Consider the following 16839-nt stretch of genomic DNA (forward strand, 5'->3'; position numbering starts at 1 on the left):
TTTGATCTCAGCTTAGGTCTTGATCTCAGGGTCATAGTGTGGAGCCTACTTTGAAAAAAAAAAAAAAGGATAAGAACTGATTTGCATGATTTATTTTGAGAGTCATCTGCTTCTTTTGAAAGTTAGAATTTTTTATTGTATAGCTTTTTATGCAAGTTGCTTCATGTTTTTGTGGTTTGCCTTTTTATCTAGGATGTTGCCTTCCTGGAGAAACTGATTAAAGATGATATAGAACGAGGAAAACTGCCCCTGTTGCTTGTAGCAAATGCTGGTGGGTATTATGAGCTGAATCTGCCATTGCAGATATGAGAGAAAGACTAGGTACTTAGCCTTAAAAACAAAAAGTCTGAAGTAATGTTTGTGTGCCACATGGTTAAGGTAGTTTGTATCAGCACCGTGGTGAGAATTCTAGTACTACACTTGGCTCCTTTGATTCCCTTTAATTGTGGGTTTGTTTGGGGAGTTAGTTTGTTGGGTGTGTGTCTGTTCTCATTTAGGTTGTAAGTACTTCTCTTTCGCGTGCTTCCTTTCTAAATTGAATTTTATGATTTTATTTATTTTTATTTATTTGACAACAGAGAGAGGGGAGATCACAAGCAGACAGAGAGGCAGGCAGAGAGAAAGGGGGAAGCAGTCTCCCTGCTGAGCAGAGAGCCCAATGCGGGGCTCCATCCCAGGACCCTGAGACCAGGACCCGAGCCAAAGGCAGAGGCTTAACCCTCTGAGCCACCCAGGCGCCCCTCTAAATTGAATTTTAAAATGTCATACTTAAATGTCCACCTTGAACATGGCAGTTCAACCACCCCTTTCTGCTCGGCTTCCCTCATCGTATTTAGCATTGTACTTGAAGCTCTAGACAGTGCGTAAGGCAAGAAAAATAATGACGTGATACACGTACTAGAAAGCTGTCTTTACTTGCAGATGGCATGATTATATAGACAGAAAGTTGTAAGGAAACTACAGAAAAGCCATTGGCTTTTCTGCAGATTTTCTGCAAATTTCTAAAAATAAGCAAATTGATCAGGGTTGCAGGATTTCTGTATACCAGCAACAAACCATTGAAATTCAATTAAAAATACCATTCGTAATAGCATCAAAAAAACGAAAACTTTATGGAAAAATTTAATATATGCAAGATTTGTACACCGAAATCTATAAATGTTGCTGAGAGCAATTCAAGAATGATACAGCATACGCATCTGTGGAAAGACTCAATATTATGAAGTCTTAACTTGCCCAAATTAGTCTGTAGATTCTACAGATCAGTCCCTATCAAAATTTCAGCAGGCTTCAATTTCTTCCAGAAGTTGATAAGCCAAGTCTAAAATTTATGTGGAAATACAGAGGATTTGAGGATAGCCAAAATAATTTTGAAAAAGAACAAAATTCAAAGACTCAGGCTATCTCTGGCTTTTAGACTTAGTATAAAGCCACAGATAATCAGAACAGTGTGGGATTAATTGAAGACAATAGAGTTTAGAAATAGACTCACTTGTACAGGGTCACTTGACGTGTTACAGAGATGCCAAAGTATTTCAAAGGAAGAAAGGTAGGTCTTTTCCACCAGTGATCTTGGGACAAGGAGATACGCATATGGGAAAAAAAAAACTGAACCTTAGGCCTTACCTCACTCTGTATACAAAAATCAGTTAGAAATGGTTTATAGACCTAAATCCTGCAAAAGAACCACTTGCAGTGGTTGTGTTTGTTGAGGCGGTTGGTGAGGGTTTGCAACCTAATAAGGTGGGATTCTGGTAACTGGAAGTTTGGGACAGTCAGAAGAATGCACTGAGTCCTGTTTTACTCACGCTCTGGGAAGAGGGACCCACCTATCCAGCTTGCAGTGTAAACGGACTTAATAAGGGGACAGGGTAAATCACTCAGTATGTTTAGGCTGACTTTAGAGTGCATGTTCTATATTAAAACAAAGAACCTCTCGTATTGAGTTAAAAAAAAAAAACCCGCAAATTTATTTACATTTATAATAGACACACCTACATAAAAATAACCCAGAGAGTGACAAAAAGCAAGTGTGAAAACCGGTATCTTGGGCACATAGTGGCAGAACGAAAGTACTGTAGGCGTGTTAGTGTGAGATAAGGTAGACTCCACACTAATTACAACACATGTAATCCACTGAGATACAGCAGTTACGAATGCTGATGAGCATAACTGAAATAGATAAAGGAAAACCTCGGGAAAAATGGATGAAATACAAGTAAAAATGTACAAACCCACTACCTTAGTGAGAGATTTGAATATCTTTCTCCTGAAAGAACATCAAGTAGATAGGAAGAAAAAAAAAGCTTTAATAAAGAGGTTTTAAGTAACAGTATTAACAAGCTTGCTTCTATAGATACATAAAATGGAGTCTATGCACACGTCAGAATTTGAATAACCACCTTGTGAAAGTTGATTTTAAGCCGGTTCACATAGCTAATCTCAATAAGACGGATATAATGTTACTTCCTTCTGAGAGATAATGTATTTAAAAGCTTCTATCATGCTGTAAAGACTCAGAAAGTATTTGTTCCTTTTAGTATCCTTTTTTGTGTATTCCGTCCTAGGAACTGCGGCAGTAGGGCACACGGACAAGATTGGACGTTTGAAAGAACTCTGTGAGCAGTATGGCATATGGCTTCACGTGGAGGGGTGAGTGGAGGGCAAGGTTGGCTCTCTGGTGGGCCTGTGCGCAGTGCTCATCACGAGCGGGCGTCCAGGCTCTTAACTTTGTTGTTAACGTTTATCTCTAAGGGCTCTTTGGGTTTGGTAGTAAAGGTGACAACCCGGAGTGGCGTGAGCGAGAAGAGATTTTATTGGCTTACATAACTAAAAAGATGGTGTTAGGATTATTTTAGGCACAGCATCAGCCAGAGCTCGGCATCTGCCTCCCCCCACCCTCTGCCCCAGTCACTGGGCCTCATGTCCTTCGTGGTGCCTCCTATAGAGACTTCACAATGTCGGTGCAAAGTAGTTGCAGTGGCCACAGCTTGCTCTCCAGGTTTTTGTCCCGAGGGTCAGAAGTCCCAGCAAAACTCTCCTACTGAGTCCCTCGCTGTGGCCAGGGAAAGGTACCACTTCCATCATGTAGGTGATATGCTCACCCACGGAGCAGGTGGCAGTGTCTCCACCCAGAGCTGTGGTCTGATGGAGGAAGTGGGGGTGGTTTCCCAGAATGGCTTAGGGGAGGATAATGGGCAGCTACAGGAATCCATCCCGGGCCCACCATATGGGCTGGGTTATTTTGTCACTCTGGGAAAGCACTGATGACTGGAAAATAATAGGTTTGAAAGAGACAAAAGAAGACAGCCATTACGTTGCATCAGTAGGTGACACCCCCTGAAACACATTTGATTAAAGTGCATTTCCAAGGTTTTGCTGAAATTTGTATATTCTGCATTTTCTGGTGATAGACTTATAACCCCACCGAAAGACATTTTAATGTCAGTTTGAAACAGCACAGCCTTTTTTTTTTAAAGTATAAACTCAGTGAATAAGCAGCAATAAATAATTTGGTTTTTTTTTTCCAGTGTGAATCTGGCAACCTTGGCTCTAGGTTATGTCTCCTCATCAGTGCTGGTATGTGACTGATTTAATAAATATTGTGGTTTTTTTTTTTTTAAAGATTTTATTTATTTATTTGACAGAGAGAGAGATCACAAGTAGGCAGAGAGGCAGGCAGAGAGAGAGAGAGGAGGAAGCAGGCTCCCTGCGGAGCAGAGAACCCGATGCGGGGCTCGATCCCAGGACCCTGAGATCATGACTTGAGCCGAAGGCAGCGGCTTAAATTACACTGAGCCACCCAGGCGCCCCTAAATATTGTGTTTTTAAGAAGGATTTAAAATCACTTAATCCCCAAGGCGCCTGGGTGGCTCAGTTGGTTAAGCATCCAACTCTGGATTTTGGCTCTCATCTTGATCTCAGGGTTGTGGGTTCAAGCCTTGTGTGGGGCTCTGTGCTGGGCATGGAGCCTACTTAAAGACAACAACAACAATCCCTGATGGCTTTTCATGTTTTTTAATGAATGGAAGAGGGTGTTGGGTTTAATGGATTCTGATAGTCTGTAGCAAAAAGTTGTTTTCTCTTTGGTAGGCTGCAGCCAAATGTGACAGCATGACATTGACTCCAGGTCCATGGCTGGGTTTGCCGGCTGTCCCTGCAGTCACCCTTTATAAACACGACGATCCAGCCTTGGTAAGCTCACTCTCACTGAGAGGGACTGGGAAGTGGCTAATAATCACTCTGGAGTCTGGGAGCAAAACATGGAAAAAGTGAAAAATTTTCTTAATGCCAGCTCTGTGACTTTTTTTTTTTTAATCAAAAAAATGTTTCTAACATAAATGAAACAGTACTGTGTGTGTTTTTTCTATTTATTCTCATAGGCCCCCATGTGTATGAAGAACGTTTTATGACATTTTGTGACTATGTAATATTCTCTTCTACCTCAATTTAATCATTCTCCATTTGTCAACTTTGAGGATGTTTTCAAATTTTTGTTACTAAAATAATGAGCATCTTTCTGTACTTCAAATTATATCCTTAGAAAAGGTTCCCAGAAGTGACCTATTAAAAGTAGTTAAAGCTCTCGATCCCCATTGTCTAGAAGATTGTAGCATATTTTTCCTAAGAAGCGGTTCTTAATAGTCGATCCCTCAGTGATAGGCAAATGCAAAATAAGCTTTGAGTGATTCTTACTAAAGCGGTTAATGTCTTGCTCAGTTGATAATGGTCCCCCTGTTTGAGGACACTCAGAACAGCTTTGGCTCTGGGATGGGACCCATCTGGATTCTCATCCTGGCTTTGCTACATCTGAGCTGTGAACCCTTGAAAGCAACTTCTCTGACCTGGGTTGTCTAGAATACTCCCCTCATGGGGCCTTTAGATGATCAGACGAATAAGGCCAGCCAGGTGCCTGCTGTAGCATCTGACACACACTAAGTGCAGAGGAAAATGGTGACTAATCTGCTGTGTCTTCATTGACTTTGATCACTAAAACCGTATTGGCTTCTTTAGACTTTAGTTGCCGGTCTTACATCAAACAAGCCAGCGGACAAACTCCGTGCCCTGCCGCTGTGGTTGTCTTTACAGTACTTGGGGCTTGATGGGATTGTGGAGAGGATTAAGCACGCCTGCCAGCTGGTGAGTAAAAACCTCAAGTTTAAATGAGCCACCAATACTGTGGCAAAAGCAGTGACAGAAAACTGCCTCATTGCCTCACCCGCCATCCATGACCTTGTTGCCTGGATTTGGCTTCTCCTAAGCAACCAGAGAGCATGCGTACATTTCCTGTGCAAAGTTCTGGGAGGGACTGCAGGGGTGTCCCAGCAGTTGGGTCCACAGAAATGAGTTCAGATGAATGCTCATTGAACACAGGATGAGAGAAGAAGTCACAAAATGAGAGCCAAGGATTGGAGGAGGAAGCAAAAGGGGGTGGTGGGGGAGGGTGGTAAATGATGCCCCTGACTGGCTGTCTCTTGAGGGGAAGGAAATATGGCTGCTAGGGGTTGATGATAGATGGGCTGCGTATCTTTTTTTTTAAAGATTTTATTTATTTATTTGACAGACAGAGATCACAAGTAGATGGGGGGGAGGGGGAGTGGGCTCCCTGCTGAGCAGAGAGCCTGATGTGGGGCTTGATCCCAGGATCCTGGGATCATGACCTGAGCTGAAGGCAGAGGCTTTAACCTACTGAGCCATCCAGGTGCCTCTGGGCTGCATATTTTTAATACCAGCTGGTTTGGGCTCCCAAATGGCAAGGCTCTAGGGACAGTTCTGTAATTTTCCTTTCGTATGAGGTGTTCTCATTGTGAAGATGTAATTACGCTCTAGTTTAGATAGCAAAGAAAGTCACGTTTATGCCGTTTGAGAGCTGAGTCTGGAAGCTTGATGTCGCCTGTTTGCTTACCTGGTAGACGGGTGATGTAATAAGAGATTGTGGGACTGAATGAGCTCAGACCTGTGAGGCTCTTACAGTAGTGTTTGAGCCCATGCAGACGGATTTAAAAAGAAATCTTTGTTTTAAATGTGTTCTGTGGGATCGGTACTTCCTCACATGTCACTTTTATGTTTGGGGGAAACTAGTGTCTTTGTGTCCCTGTAGCAGCTGTCTTTGCATCAGTCAGGGCAGGATCGTTCATTCTAACCCTCCTTTCTGATGCAGCAGAAACACTGTAAGTGAAGTAGTTTGATTTTTACATGAGATGATTTTGAGGTTTCTGTTCATTAGGTTTACAGGAGCGCATTTTGGAAAAAATGTTGTCACTGGACTGTCGGCTCACGTCTTGAGGTTTGGTTGTTCAGAAGGGAGAGGCCTTTATTGCCGTGGTAACTCGGGCACTGCAGGGAAGGTCTGGGCGACAGGGGAGGGCTCCTCAATTCCCTCTGGCTTGCAGAGCACAGGAAAATAATGAGACGTCGCTCCCAAGCCCTTGAGGTCACTGCGGCTCTGTCTTCCTACAGGCAAGCGCTGTAGCTGGTCCCAGGACCACCGAGCGCCTCTGATGGCCTGTCGCTGACTCCCCGCTGCTCCCGAGTGTGCGTGAGACTGCGGGGACGCGCAGCACATGTGGTTATCTGTACGGTCATGCCTCTACGGGTATCCTCCTCCTCCGCTTCCTCCCATCATCATCGTCATCACCGTCCTCACCCTCCTCCTGGAAAGCAGCTCCAGAGCATTTACTCTGCGCGCAGATTGCGTGTGCGCGGTCTCATTCGAACGTCCCTAGACATGAGGGCCACGGTTGACGGCGTACTGGGTAGTTTTCGTGAGGGGTTTTCCAGGGTCTGATGCTCAGTGAATAACTGCGGAATGAATGAACCCAACGCCGTGAAGTAGCCGCTCGTTGATCCCACATCAGTAACAAGGCCCGGGACGGAGATAGCAGTGCAATGAGGAGGGGGTCTTCGCACAGGCGATGCACGTGGTGTTCTAGAGGCTGTTTCCAGGCTCCTGCAGAACAACCCTGTCAGGTAGCTACCCTCCTGGTTTTCTCATCGATGGACCCGAAGCACAGAGAGGCTGAACAAGGTGTCCAAGGTCATAGCTATAAGTGGCAGATGGACTTGGGCCTTGTCCTGTAGGTGAGATTTTGAACTCAGGTGTGCGTCTTGTAGACCCGTTCTCTGAACAGCGTTTCCTCCCTTACCTTGGCTCTTCCTCCCCAGTGTCCTGTCTGTGTCTTGTGTGCCTTTGCACTCAGTAGCTTCGTGGCGGGGTTTGAGCTCTAACTGGCATGTAACGTTTTATCAGTCTCCGGTGGACAGCATAATGAACAGCATAGCGAACCGGTGTTTGTGTATACTGGGAAGCGATCGCCACAGTTACAAGTCCAGTTAACACGAGTCACTATTCATTGTTACAGAATTATCTTCTGTTGTGATGAGGACTTTCAGGATTTACTCTCAGCAATTTGCAGATAAGCAGTATAGTTCAGAACCGTCCTTACCACGCTGAACATGACATCCCTGTGACTGACTTACGTTACAACTGGAAATTTGTATCTTTGAACCACCTTTACCCATCTTTCCCACCTCCCACCCCCTGCCTCTGGCAGCCACCAGTCTGTTCTCTGTATTTATGAGCTTGTGGGGTTTTTTGTTTTGTTTTCGATGCCCCGAATCAGTGATATCATACAGTATTTGTCTTTCTCTGTCTCAGTTATTTCACTTAGCATATTGTCCAGAAGGTCCATTCATGTCACAAATGGCAAGATTTCATTCTTTTTTAGGGTGAATAAAACTCCGTTGTGTGTGTATATTCTGCACTGCCTTTTCTTTATTCACACATGCATGGACGGACACTCAGGTTGTTTCTGTATCTTGGCTGTTGTAAACAATGCTGCAGTGAACGTGGGGGTGTAGTTTTCTTTTCAAATTGGAGGTTTTCGCTTTGTCTGGATAAATATCCAGAAGTGGAATTGCTGAATCACAGGGTGGTTCTGTTTTTCAATTTTGGGGGAACCTCCGTACGGCTTTCCACAGGGGCTGTGCCAGTTTGCGTTGCAGCAGCAGCGCTCCGGGATTTGCCATTTTCTCCACATTCTTGCCCACCTTTGTTGTGTCTTTTCTCGTTTTTACTGGCCATTCTGACTCGGGGTGACATCTCGTTGCGGTTTTGACTTGCATTTCCTTGATGATGATGAGCATCTTTTCGTGTACCTGTTGGCCATCTGGGTGTCTTCTTTGGAAAAATCTCTATTCAGATCTTCCCATTGTTTAATCAGATTTTGGTTTTTTTCCCCTTGAGTTGTAGGACTTGTAAATATTTTGGACATTAACTCCTTATTAAATAATTTAGTTGCAAGTATCTTCTCCCATTCGGTAGGCTGACTTTTCATTTTGGTGTTGGTTTCCTTTGCTGCACAGAAGCTTTTCAGTTTGATACAGGTGTTCATTTTTGCACTTGTTGCCATGTACTGAGTAGGTTTTGAAAGAATGAATGACTTATGTTGCTAATATGACAAAATTACTTGTGTCTTATAGAAAAAGCTTTTCTGGAAGCACTATATGTAACTTTGAACTGAAACATGGGGGAACGTTTGCAGTTGTTGAAAAGCAAGAATTGGCAGCCTAACTCAGGAGCCATTAACTGACAGATGGCTTTATCTGCCTGAGATCCTTATTTGCAGGCCTGCAAAGACCCTCCTGAAAACCAGTTCTTAATATGTTTTGTTTGGGGCTCCTGGGTGGCTCAGTGGGTTAAGCCTCTGCCTTTGGCTCAAGTCGTGATCTCAGGGTCCTGGGATCGAGCCCTGCATCGGGCTCTCTGCTCCATGGGGAGCCTGCTTCCTCCTCTCTCTCTGGGTACCTCTCTGCCTGCTTGTGATCTTTCTCTCTGTATCGAGTAAATAAGTAAAATCTTAAAAAAAAAAAAAAGTTTATCTACTGAAATTATAATAAGTAATTATTAAATACATATAATGTAATGAAATTATAGTGATTATTAGCTGTTTTTTGTCTTTTGCAGAGTCAGCGGTTACAAGAAAGTTTGAAGAAAGTGAACCACATCAAAATCCTGGTACAGTATATAATTTGATCTGTTTTTGAAGTTGATAGCTCAGGTTCAAGTTTGAATGATCATTGTGACAATTCTAATAAAACTGCATTCTCTGGAAGAGAATCATGATGACTTTAAGTCTATAGAAAGCACAAACCCTAGAAATTTTTACCATTTGCTGAACCCCCTGGTGCTTTTCATATAATCATTTGTAGTCTTATTCTGTTAAAATTTAGAAATGCGCAAAGATCTCACAAACACGATTGACTTCACCGCCAGCGATTTTAAAACACCCATCTTCCTGATATGAAAAGTGATTTTGTCTCTCACAGCATTTTGACGAATTTTCAGAAACCTTCTGACACCAGAGTTTTCATTTGCACCGAGTGGGGAGTAAGGAAGAGATAAGCACGTGACCTTGCTCTTCCCCTGGTATCTCCCTACAAGATGCCAGACTCTATCAGAGAGTGCTGTCTAGGGGTACTTACCCGACGAGGAGGTGAGGATTTACCAGGGCTAATAGCCAAGTATCAGTTCAGGCTTGAATGTTTGCATGTTTCGCTTCATTGTATTTTAGAATTTCGGAAGATATAGGTCAGATTCTAATTTAAAACAGGGTCACTCAGTGCTGCAGGACACAGTTAAGTGAAAATTAATACTTGAGTTAGTTTGGGGTTCAAGTTAATAGAGTAGATTTCCATTTAATACACAATTTGCGTTAAGTGCCTGATGGGGGCTGCTCTGTGTTGGCTTCAGAATTAGGAGCTTGGAACTCAGTTGACCTGAGATGACCCAAGTTCTAGCTTGGAAGGAGGGCAGTGGCCCATTGGAGAAGCAGAGAGATGCACGTAAGTCAGGAGACTTGGGTTCTAATTTCAGCCGTAGCGCTGAGGCCCTGTGACATTGAGTCACTCTTAACTGCCTAAGCCCGTGAGCTCAGTTGTCAGTGAAGGTATGTTGGTTGGACTCCTTTAGTAAACAGAGAAGCCCAGACTATGGACTCGCAGGAGCAAGATGGCAGGAGTCACAGCAGTGCGGGGCCAGTGGACTTTCTTTCCCTCCCTCGCTGAGCCCACTTGGGCTCCTCAGGTCCCCTCTTCCTCCTCCTCCTCCAGGCTGAGATTGTGCTGGTGCTGGCTAATCACCAGTGGGCTTGGGGCCTCTGTGTGAGGCCCTGGAACCCTGCCCCAGCCCTCCATCCAGTGGATGCTTTTCTCCGGAGATGTATAGCCGCTGGCCAGCGCCCTGCAGCACTGCAGCTGCGGTAACCGTCCTCCTCCCAGCTGCTGGGAGTCAGATGCGCGCTGTGCGCTGTGTCCGGCGCTGAGCCTGGGGGTTCGTTCATTTACCCCTCACTGTAGTCTTTTCATTCTAGCTGGAAACGCTGTCCCTTTCCCTTCTTTTCTTGACTCGTTTCTTACCCTTCAGATCTGAGTTCAAATACCATGTCTTCAGGGGCGCCTAGGTGGCTCAGTTGGTTGAGCGTCCAACTTCTGATTTCCGCTCGGGTCATGATCTCCGGATCCTAGGACTGAACCCCAAGTCGGGCTCTACATTCAGCAGGGAGTCTGCTCAAGGATTCTCTGTCTCCCTCCTTCTGCCCTGCTCGTGCTCTGTCCCCCTCCCCACCCCTCTCAAATAAATAAATCTTAAAAAAAAAAAAACAAAAAAAAAAACAAATGTCATGTCTTCAGAGAGGCCTTGCTTGACTGTCCTATGTAAACCAGCCCTGCCACTGTCTGTCACTCTGTCCCCTGGGTGTGTCCTTCATTGTGTGTGTGTTCCTTGTTTTGCTTTGTAAAAGCTTTGAAAAGGCAGCGACTTTTGTCTTTTGGCTTTTTCATACTGTGCCAAGTTTAGTATTTGGCCGGGAGTAGGTATTTAAGAGTGAATAAATAAAACTACTCTGTGAGTTGGTCACAATGGCTGTCCCCTCTTTCCTGGTGAGGAAGCAGGCACAGCAGTTCAGTGACTTGCTCAGGCCACACAGCTAGGACATGGTGGAGCCGGGATTCACACCGTTTAAGGCCCATGTTCTTAACCAGGGGGCTGTTCGGTTCCCAGTCAGTTTTCAGGAGAACTTACTGTTTGTCCTGCTTCAGTGACTGGTTACGAAGAGCAGATCAGGTAATGTGAGACAAAGCGGGATGAAGAATGTAAGGCCTCACGAACTACCAGTCATCACTGGATGGTTTTGCTCTTCACAGTCTTTGGGCGGCGCTGCCGTAGAATCCCAGGCATTGAGCCCTCACCGGACGTGCCTGTGGCGGAGCGACGCCACTTCTCTCTTCACTGTGGCTTCCTGTCCCAAGTCCCATCATAGTAGGTGGCTGAGCCAGGACTTGGACCCAGCGTGTCGAAGACGAGCGGTGTCTGCAGCACCGTAGCTCCTTCTCCAAGGCCCCGCGGGCCTCCTCCCCCGGGCAGATGGCTGACCCTTCAGGAGCCGCCGGGTCCCGCAGCATAACCACGGTTCCCCGCTCAGCAACCCGGGCCCCCGTCTCGCCGCCCGGATACCTGGGGCGGCTGCTCATTCCGCAGGGCAGAGCCCATCTTCTCAGCAGCGGCGCTGTGGCCATTGACTGGCTCTGCTGGGTGCGTGGGCTGCGCTCTAAGCTCGGCATTTAGGGGGAAGCTAATGTTTCCCCCTTACCCCTGAAACCTCACAGGGCCCCTGTGTGCAGCTGACTTTCCTGCTGGCTGTTAAGATCGTCTCCGCCCTTGGGTTCTGCTACTTTGACCGTGGTGGGTCTAAATGAGGATTTTCTAGAACTCCTGCTTGGGACTTGCACTTATTAAACGTGAGGATTCCTTTTTTCCCTAATCGATTCTGTCAAGTTTATTTTTTCAACTATGACCTCTTTCTCCAGTCTTACCGCTGGACCTTGAGTTGGCAGCATACTGGACCTTGTCGCTCTGTGTTCCGTCCGTCCCTCTGACACGTCCCATCGCTGCCTCTTTGCTGCTGCCTCGTGAGTTTCTCTAGGCCTTTCTTTGCTCCTGAGCGGCCTCTCATCTGCGTCAGTCATTCGCTTTGTGTTTCAGTGACTTTCTTCCTTCCAACATCTTCTTTTTAGTTCTTGTTCAAGTTGGTGCTTTTGGTCATTTTTTTTTTTTTAATTGTTCCTGGTCTCCATTTCTCTGTAAGCATGGTGGTTATCGTCTGTTTCTGATTGTTGCTTGATCTTGGGTCACCCCTGGATCGTGTCTGCTGACTTCTGCTCCGTGTGTGTGTGTGTGTGTGTGTGTGTGTGTGTGTGTGGTAACTTGTCATTGTGAGCTAGACATTTTTGCGTGTGTGACTGGTCCAGGTCCATGTCCTGTCAGGTCCACAGCTTTAGGACTCCTCTGCCACATAGGACATCAAGCCCAATGTGGTGTGCACTGACGCTTTGGTCTCTCGTAAGAGAATTTTCTCTCCCTTTGCAAACAGAGCCTCAGGCAGTGGGAAGCTCTCATGCTGACCAGCAGGCGGAGTTTTTCCTCTCAGGACCGTCCTTCGAGGGTTCTTGAGCGCCATCCGCACATGGGCCTGAAGACACTAGATATGAAAGCCACCTTCCCGTGTCTGCTCCCCCTCCTCCAGCCCCGGCTCGGCCGACAATGTCCTTTGCTTTCTCTTCTTCCTGGGTTCACTGTTCTTGTGAGCCTAACCGTGGTTTAAAGGTTTTTTTGGGTTATCAGGATATTGAATCCAGCATTTCAGTCTGCCATGTGCTAGAACCAGAATTCTGTGCATGTAACCCTGGACAGTATTTCTCATGCACTGACATTTGAGACCACCGAGCTCAAAGAAACAAGAAACCGAGGACTGTATTAAACTATATATAGAAGTCTCCATACTCGAATCGTCCTGCCTTATCCTAAGTGAGGATGGGGAATGGCTGTAGAAATTTGCTGCTTTTGTGTCTGTTTCTGTCTTGGATTTGCTCCATTCTATTTAGACATTCAGTTCCTCCAGCTTTGGAAGTATTACTAGATGTATTTACGTGACAGGCAGAGGAGATGATGGGTGAGTGAGCGCAGGAACCAGCCCGGTCGGTTGGTAGGTTGGATACACACTCTGCTTGATCTCAGTCACATCCGTGTGGTCCTTTGAGAGGTTAGTGGAGAAGACCTTGGGCCAGCTCCTTCCTGGCTTTGCATGTTAGCATTTCTACCATGGAGAGCCTTGGAAGATAGGTTTGGGGGTTTTTTTGGTTGTTATTTTTAAAGATTTTATTTATTTGAGAAAGCACGAGCAGAGGGAGGGGCAGAGGGAGAGGGAGAAGCAAGCTTGCCACTGAGCAGGGAGCCTGATGTGGGGCATAGTCCCTGGACCCTGAGATCAAGGCCTGAGCCAAAGGCAGATGCTTAACTGACTAAGCCACCCAGGCACCCTGGAAAATAGGAAATAGGGTTTTTGTTTGTTTGTTTTTAAAGATTTTATTTATTTATTTGACAGACAGAGATCACAGGTAGGCATAGAGAAGGAGGGGGAAGCAGGCTCTCCACTGAGCAGAGAGCCGGATGCGGGGCTCGATCGCAGGACCCTGAGATCATGACCTGAGCCGAAGGCAGAGGCTTAACCAACTGAGCCTCCCAGGGGCCCCAGGAAATAGGTTTTATAACTAGAATTGTTGAATGCTCAGAGATCCTCTGTCCCTGTGTGCCATACTCTGTCAAGGGTGTTGCTGTTCCTTTGTATCCTGAGCCTCTGATGGAGTTGATGGCCAGCTGTGTGTGTGTGCAATGGTGGGCATGAACTTCGTGCTGGCTTATCGTAATGCAGTGAATGTTTTTGTCTGTAATGAAATCCATTAATGAAGTTAGTCGTCTGACCCGTCCCGAATATAAGGACCCCTTCAGTCATCAAGAAGATACGAAGCTTCAGCTCTAGACTATGTTTATCTTCTTGCCAGCAAGACTTACATCCTGTTCTGGGAGTGTTAACAATGTGAGAATATTTTGTCTGTGAATATAAAAAGTTGCAATCAGGGGCACCTGGGTGCCTGCTCAGTCCGTTAAGTGTCCAGCTCTTGGTTTCACTCAGCTCAAGATCTCAGGAGTCATGAGATCGAGCCCCATGTTGGGCTCCACACTGGGCATGGAGCCCATTCTTCCAACCCCCTTGCCCTGCTTTCTAAAATCTTAAAAAAAAAAAGAAAGGAAAAAAGTTATAGTCAGTCCTGCTTGAGTTAGCGTTAATTTCTGGATTCTTGAAAGCTCTCCCAACACTGATTCTGGCTGTACTTTTTCCTTGCCTCCTTTGACCTTTAATGGCAGGCTTAGGTTCAGGAGTGGCGCAGTTTCTTCCTGCTTTCATTCCAGCGCGCCAGTGCCCAGACGTCACAGTGGAGGAGTGCCTTCTCGGAGCCGGCTGAGAATTATTTCTAAGAATCTTACTAAACCCTTGATTGTTGTTTCTGTAGCAACTGAAATTAACCTTTGAGTTTTACATGTTGATTAAGAAAACATGCTATCTGTAGCCTGTTGTTCAAACCCACGGTTTTATTTTGCAGGTGTTGGGATTTAATGTTACTTGGTAATAGCAGATTGATTTTTCAGGTGGAAGATGAGCTCAGTTCTCCAGTTGTGGTGTTCAGGTTTTTCCAGGAATTACCAGGCTCAGGTAAGTGATTCTAAAAAGTGTTATTTTTGTATTTGTGTTTAAGGGCTTCAAATTTTAAACCATTACAACGTATGTAGATAGTCCAAAATATTTTGACTGCTAAAATATTCAGTCATTGTTTCAGAAAATGTTAATAATTTTCAGGGGCACCTGATTTTGGCTCAGGTCATGATCTCCACCTTGGGTGTAGAGCCTGCTTAAGATTCCCTCTCCTTCTGTCCCTCCCCACCCCCACCGCGCTCTTGCCCGTGTTTGCAGTCACTCACTCTGGGAAAACGACAACACCACCACCAACAAAAAACCACCTCACAAAAACTCCAGGCATAAATGCCTTAGCTTTTTTACTGATCGTTTCCTATGATCAGAGCAGCGGTTTCCAAATGCTATTCCTTAGACTAGCGCTAGAATGAATGGTGAGAGTCCCTCGAGAGTAGAGATCTGGGTACACACTTACATACCGTGAGTGTGAGTATCTGAAGTAGGCCGCAAACTCTTTTGGGTTTTTTGTGCTTATCGTAGTTTATTTAAGTACTTTATTAAGTACTTTAAGTACAGGGTAAACATGCATTAAAGACATGGGCAGTTGAGATTGGGAATAACATGAGGCTCCAGTTAAAGGCTGCCCAAGCGCCACCACCCTAGCGCAAAGCACAGTTATGTGTCTCCCGGACAGCCACAGTACCCGCTGAACTGCTCTCTCACTTCTGTGTACTGCGCACACCTCATTCCAGACCATTCTCTGCGTGCAGAGTGGGTGGTGATGCATGTGGCAGACCCGTGGTGGTGCCTGGTCACTGCCCAGACCCTTCAGTATCTTACTGTTTCTCTCGAATTAAGTCCAAGCTCTGTACCTTGTGAGGCCTGTAGGCTCTACCCTTTGCTATCTCCTTTAGGCCACCTCTCGTCTTGATCGCTGCGCTTTAGTCAGACTGGTCTTGAGTTTCTAGATCATTCTGTTCTGTCCGAGAGCAAGACCTTTGCAATTGCTGTTCCCTTTGCTTCAAGCACATTGCCCTTCAGTCTTCTTGCTGGCTCCCTGTCTTCATTCAGGTCTCCAGAATGTCCAACCTCCTCAAAGAGGCCTTCTGTGTCTGTCCTGTCTTAAGTGACTATGTCAGAGTCCCTACCTTCTTCCTTCACACCAGCAACAGAATACGGTGATTTCATTTTTTTCTTTATGGTGTTTTTCAATAGAATAGAAACAGCAGGATGACAGAAGCCTTGTCTGCCTTATATCCCACGTGCCCAGCACAGCACCTGGTATGAGCAGACACCCAGACCATTTAACAAAAATTATCTAATTTTTGTTGTGAGGCCCACTCTGGGTTCTCTGGGGTTTTCTGATTTACCTCGCACAGTGGTTGATAAGACTAGTTGGTGACTTAAAGTGTTAGACTTTCATTTCCTCTCAAGGTTCCTTGAAAGAAGGACTTCTTTCTTTCTTCCATTTTTTAAGATTAATTTTATTTATTTGTCAGAGAGAGAGAGAAAGAGGGAGATTGAGAAAGAGAACAAGCAGGGGGAGCAGCGGGCAGAGGGAGCAGCAGGCAGAGGGAGAAGGTTCCCCACTGAGCAAGGAGCCTGATGTGGGACTTGATCCCAGGGTCTCCTGGGAACATGACCCAAGCCAAAGGTGGACACTTAACCGACTGAGCCACCCAGTCGCCCTGAAAGAAAAACTTCTTAAATGAAATTAAGAATTCTATTTGTGAAACTATATTCAAGCATTATATTTTTCATGAGGAAAAAAATGTGGAAGCTTAAAACCCCCTGATACACATTTTCAAAAAACTTTAATTACGGTAAAAAGAAAAGTTTACCATCTTACGTGTACCATCCAGTAGGGTTAAATGTACGCACGTTGTTGTCCAGCAGCCCTCCAGAACATTTCCGTCTTAAAAACTGGAACTCCATACTCATCACACACTAGCTCCCCATTTCCGTCCTCCCTCCCAGCCCCTCGCGACCACCATCCGCCTTCCGAGTCTGACTCTTGTGGGAACCTCCTGTCACTGGAGTCCTACAGCATGAGATTTGTAACCCGCTTGTTTCACTTAGTGGAATGTCCTCAGGGGCCATCCCTGTTGAGCTTGTGAGAAAATCTCCTTCCTTATTGAAGATGACCGTGTTTTGTTTACTCATTTATCACGAGCAACACATTTTAGTTTCTGTAATGTTTGCGACTTCTCTCCTGGGCTCATGTTGGGAGCTCAGTGAAATAGGGTTTGAGGGG

General features: G+C 45.5%; 1 protein-coding gene across 5 annotated transcripts in view; it reads left to right on the forward strand.

Annotated features, from left to right (window-relative positions):
• Positions 1-16839, forward strand: part of PDXDC1 (pyridoxal dependent decarboxylase domain containing 1) — a 52484-nt gene that overhangs the window by 27375 nt on the left and 8270 nt on the right. For all 5 annotated transcript variants that reach the window (XM_045992440.1, XM_045992441.1, XM_045992443.1 and 2 more), the window contains 7 exons: positions 193-271; positions 2568-2652; positions 3531-3579; positions 4093-4194; positions 5014-5139; positions 8966-9016; positions 14543-14606. In XM_045992440.1, coding sequence (XP_045848396.1) covers positions 193-271; positions 2568-2652; positions 3531-3579; positions 4093-4194; positions 5014-5139; positions 8966-9016; positions 14543-14606 — 556 coding nt within the window. The remainder of the gene's footprint in view (positions 1-192; positions 272-2567; positions 2653-3530; positions 3580-4092; positions 4195-5013; positions 5140-8965; positions 9017-14542; positions 14607-16839) is intronic.

Source organism: Meles meles, chromosome 21 (assembly GCF_922984935.1).
Source record: "Meles meles chromosome 21, mMelMel3.1 paternal haplotype, whole genome shotgun sequence".
Classification (NCBI taxonomy): Eukaryota; Metazoa; Chordata; class Mammalia; order Carnivora; family Mustelidae; genus Meles; species Meles meles.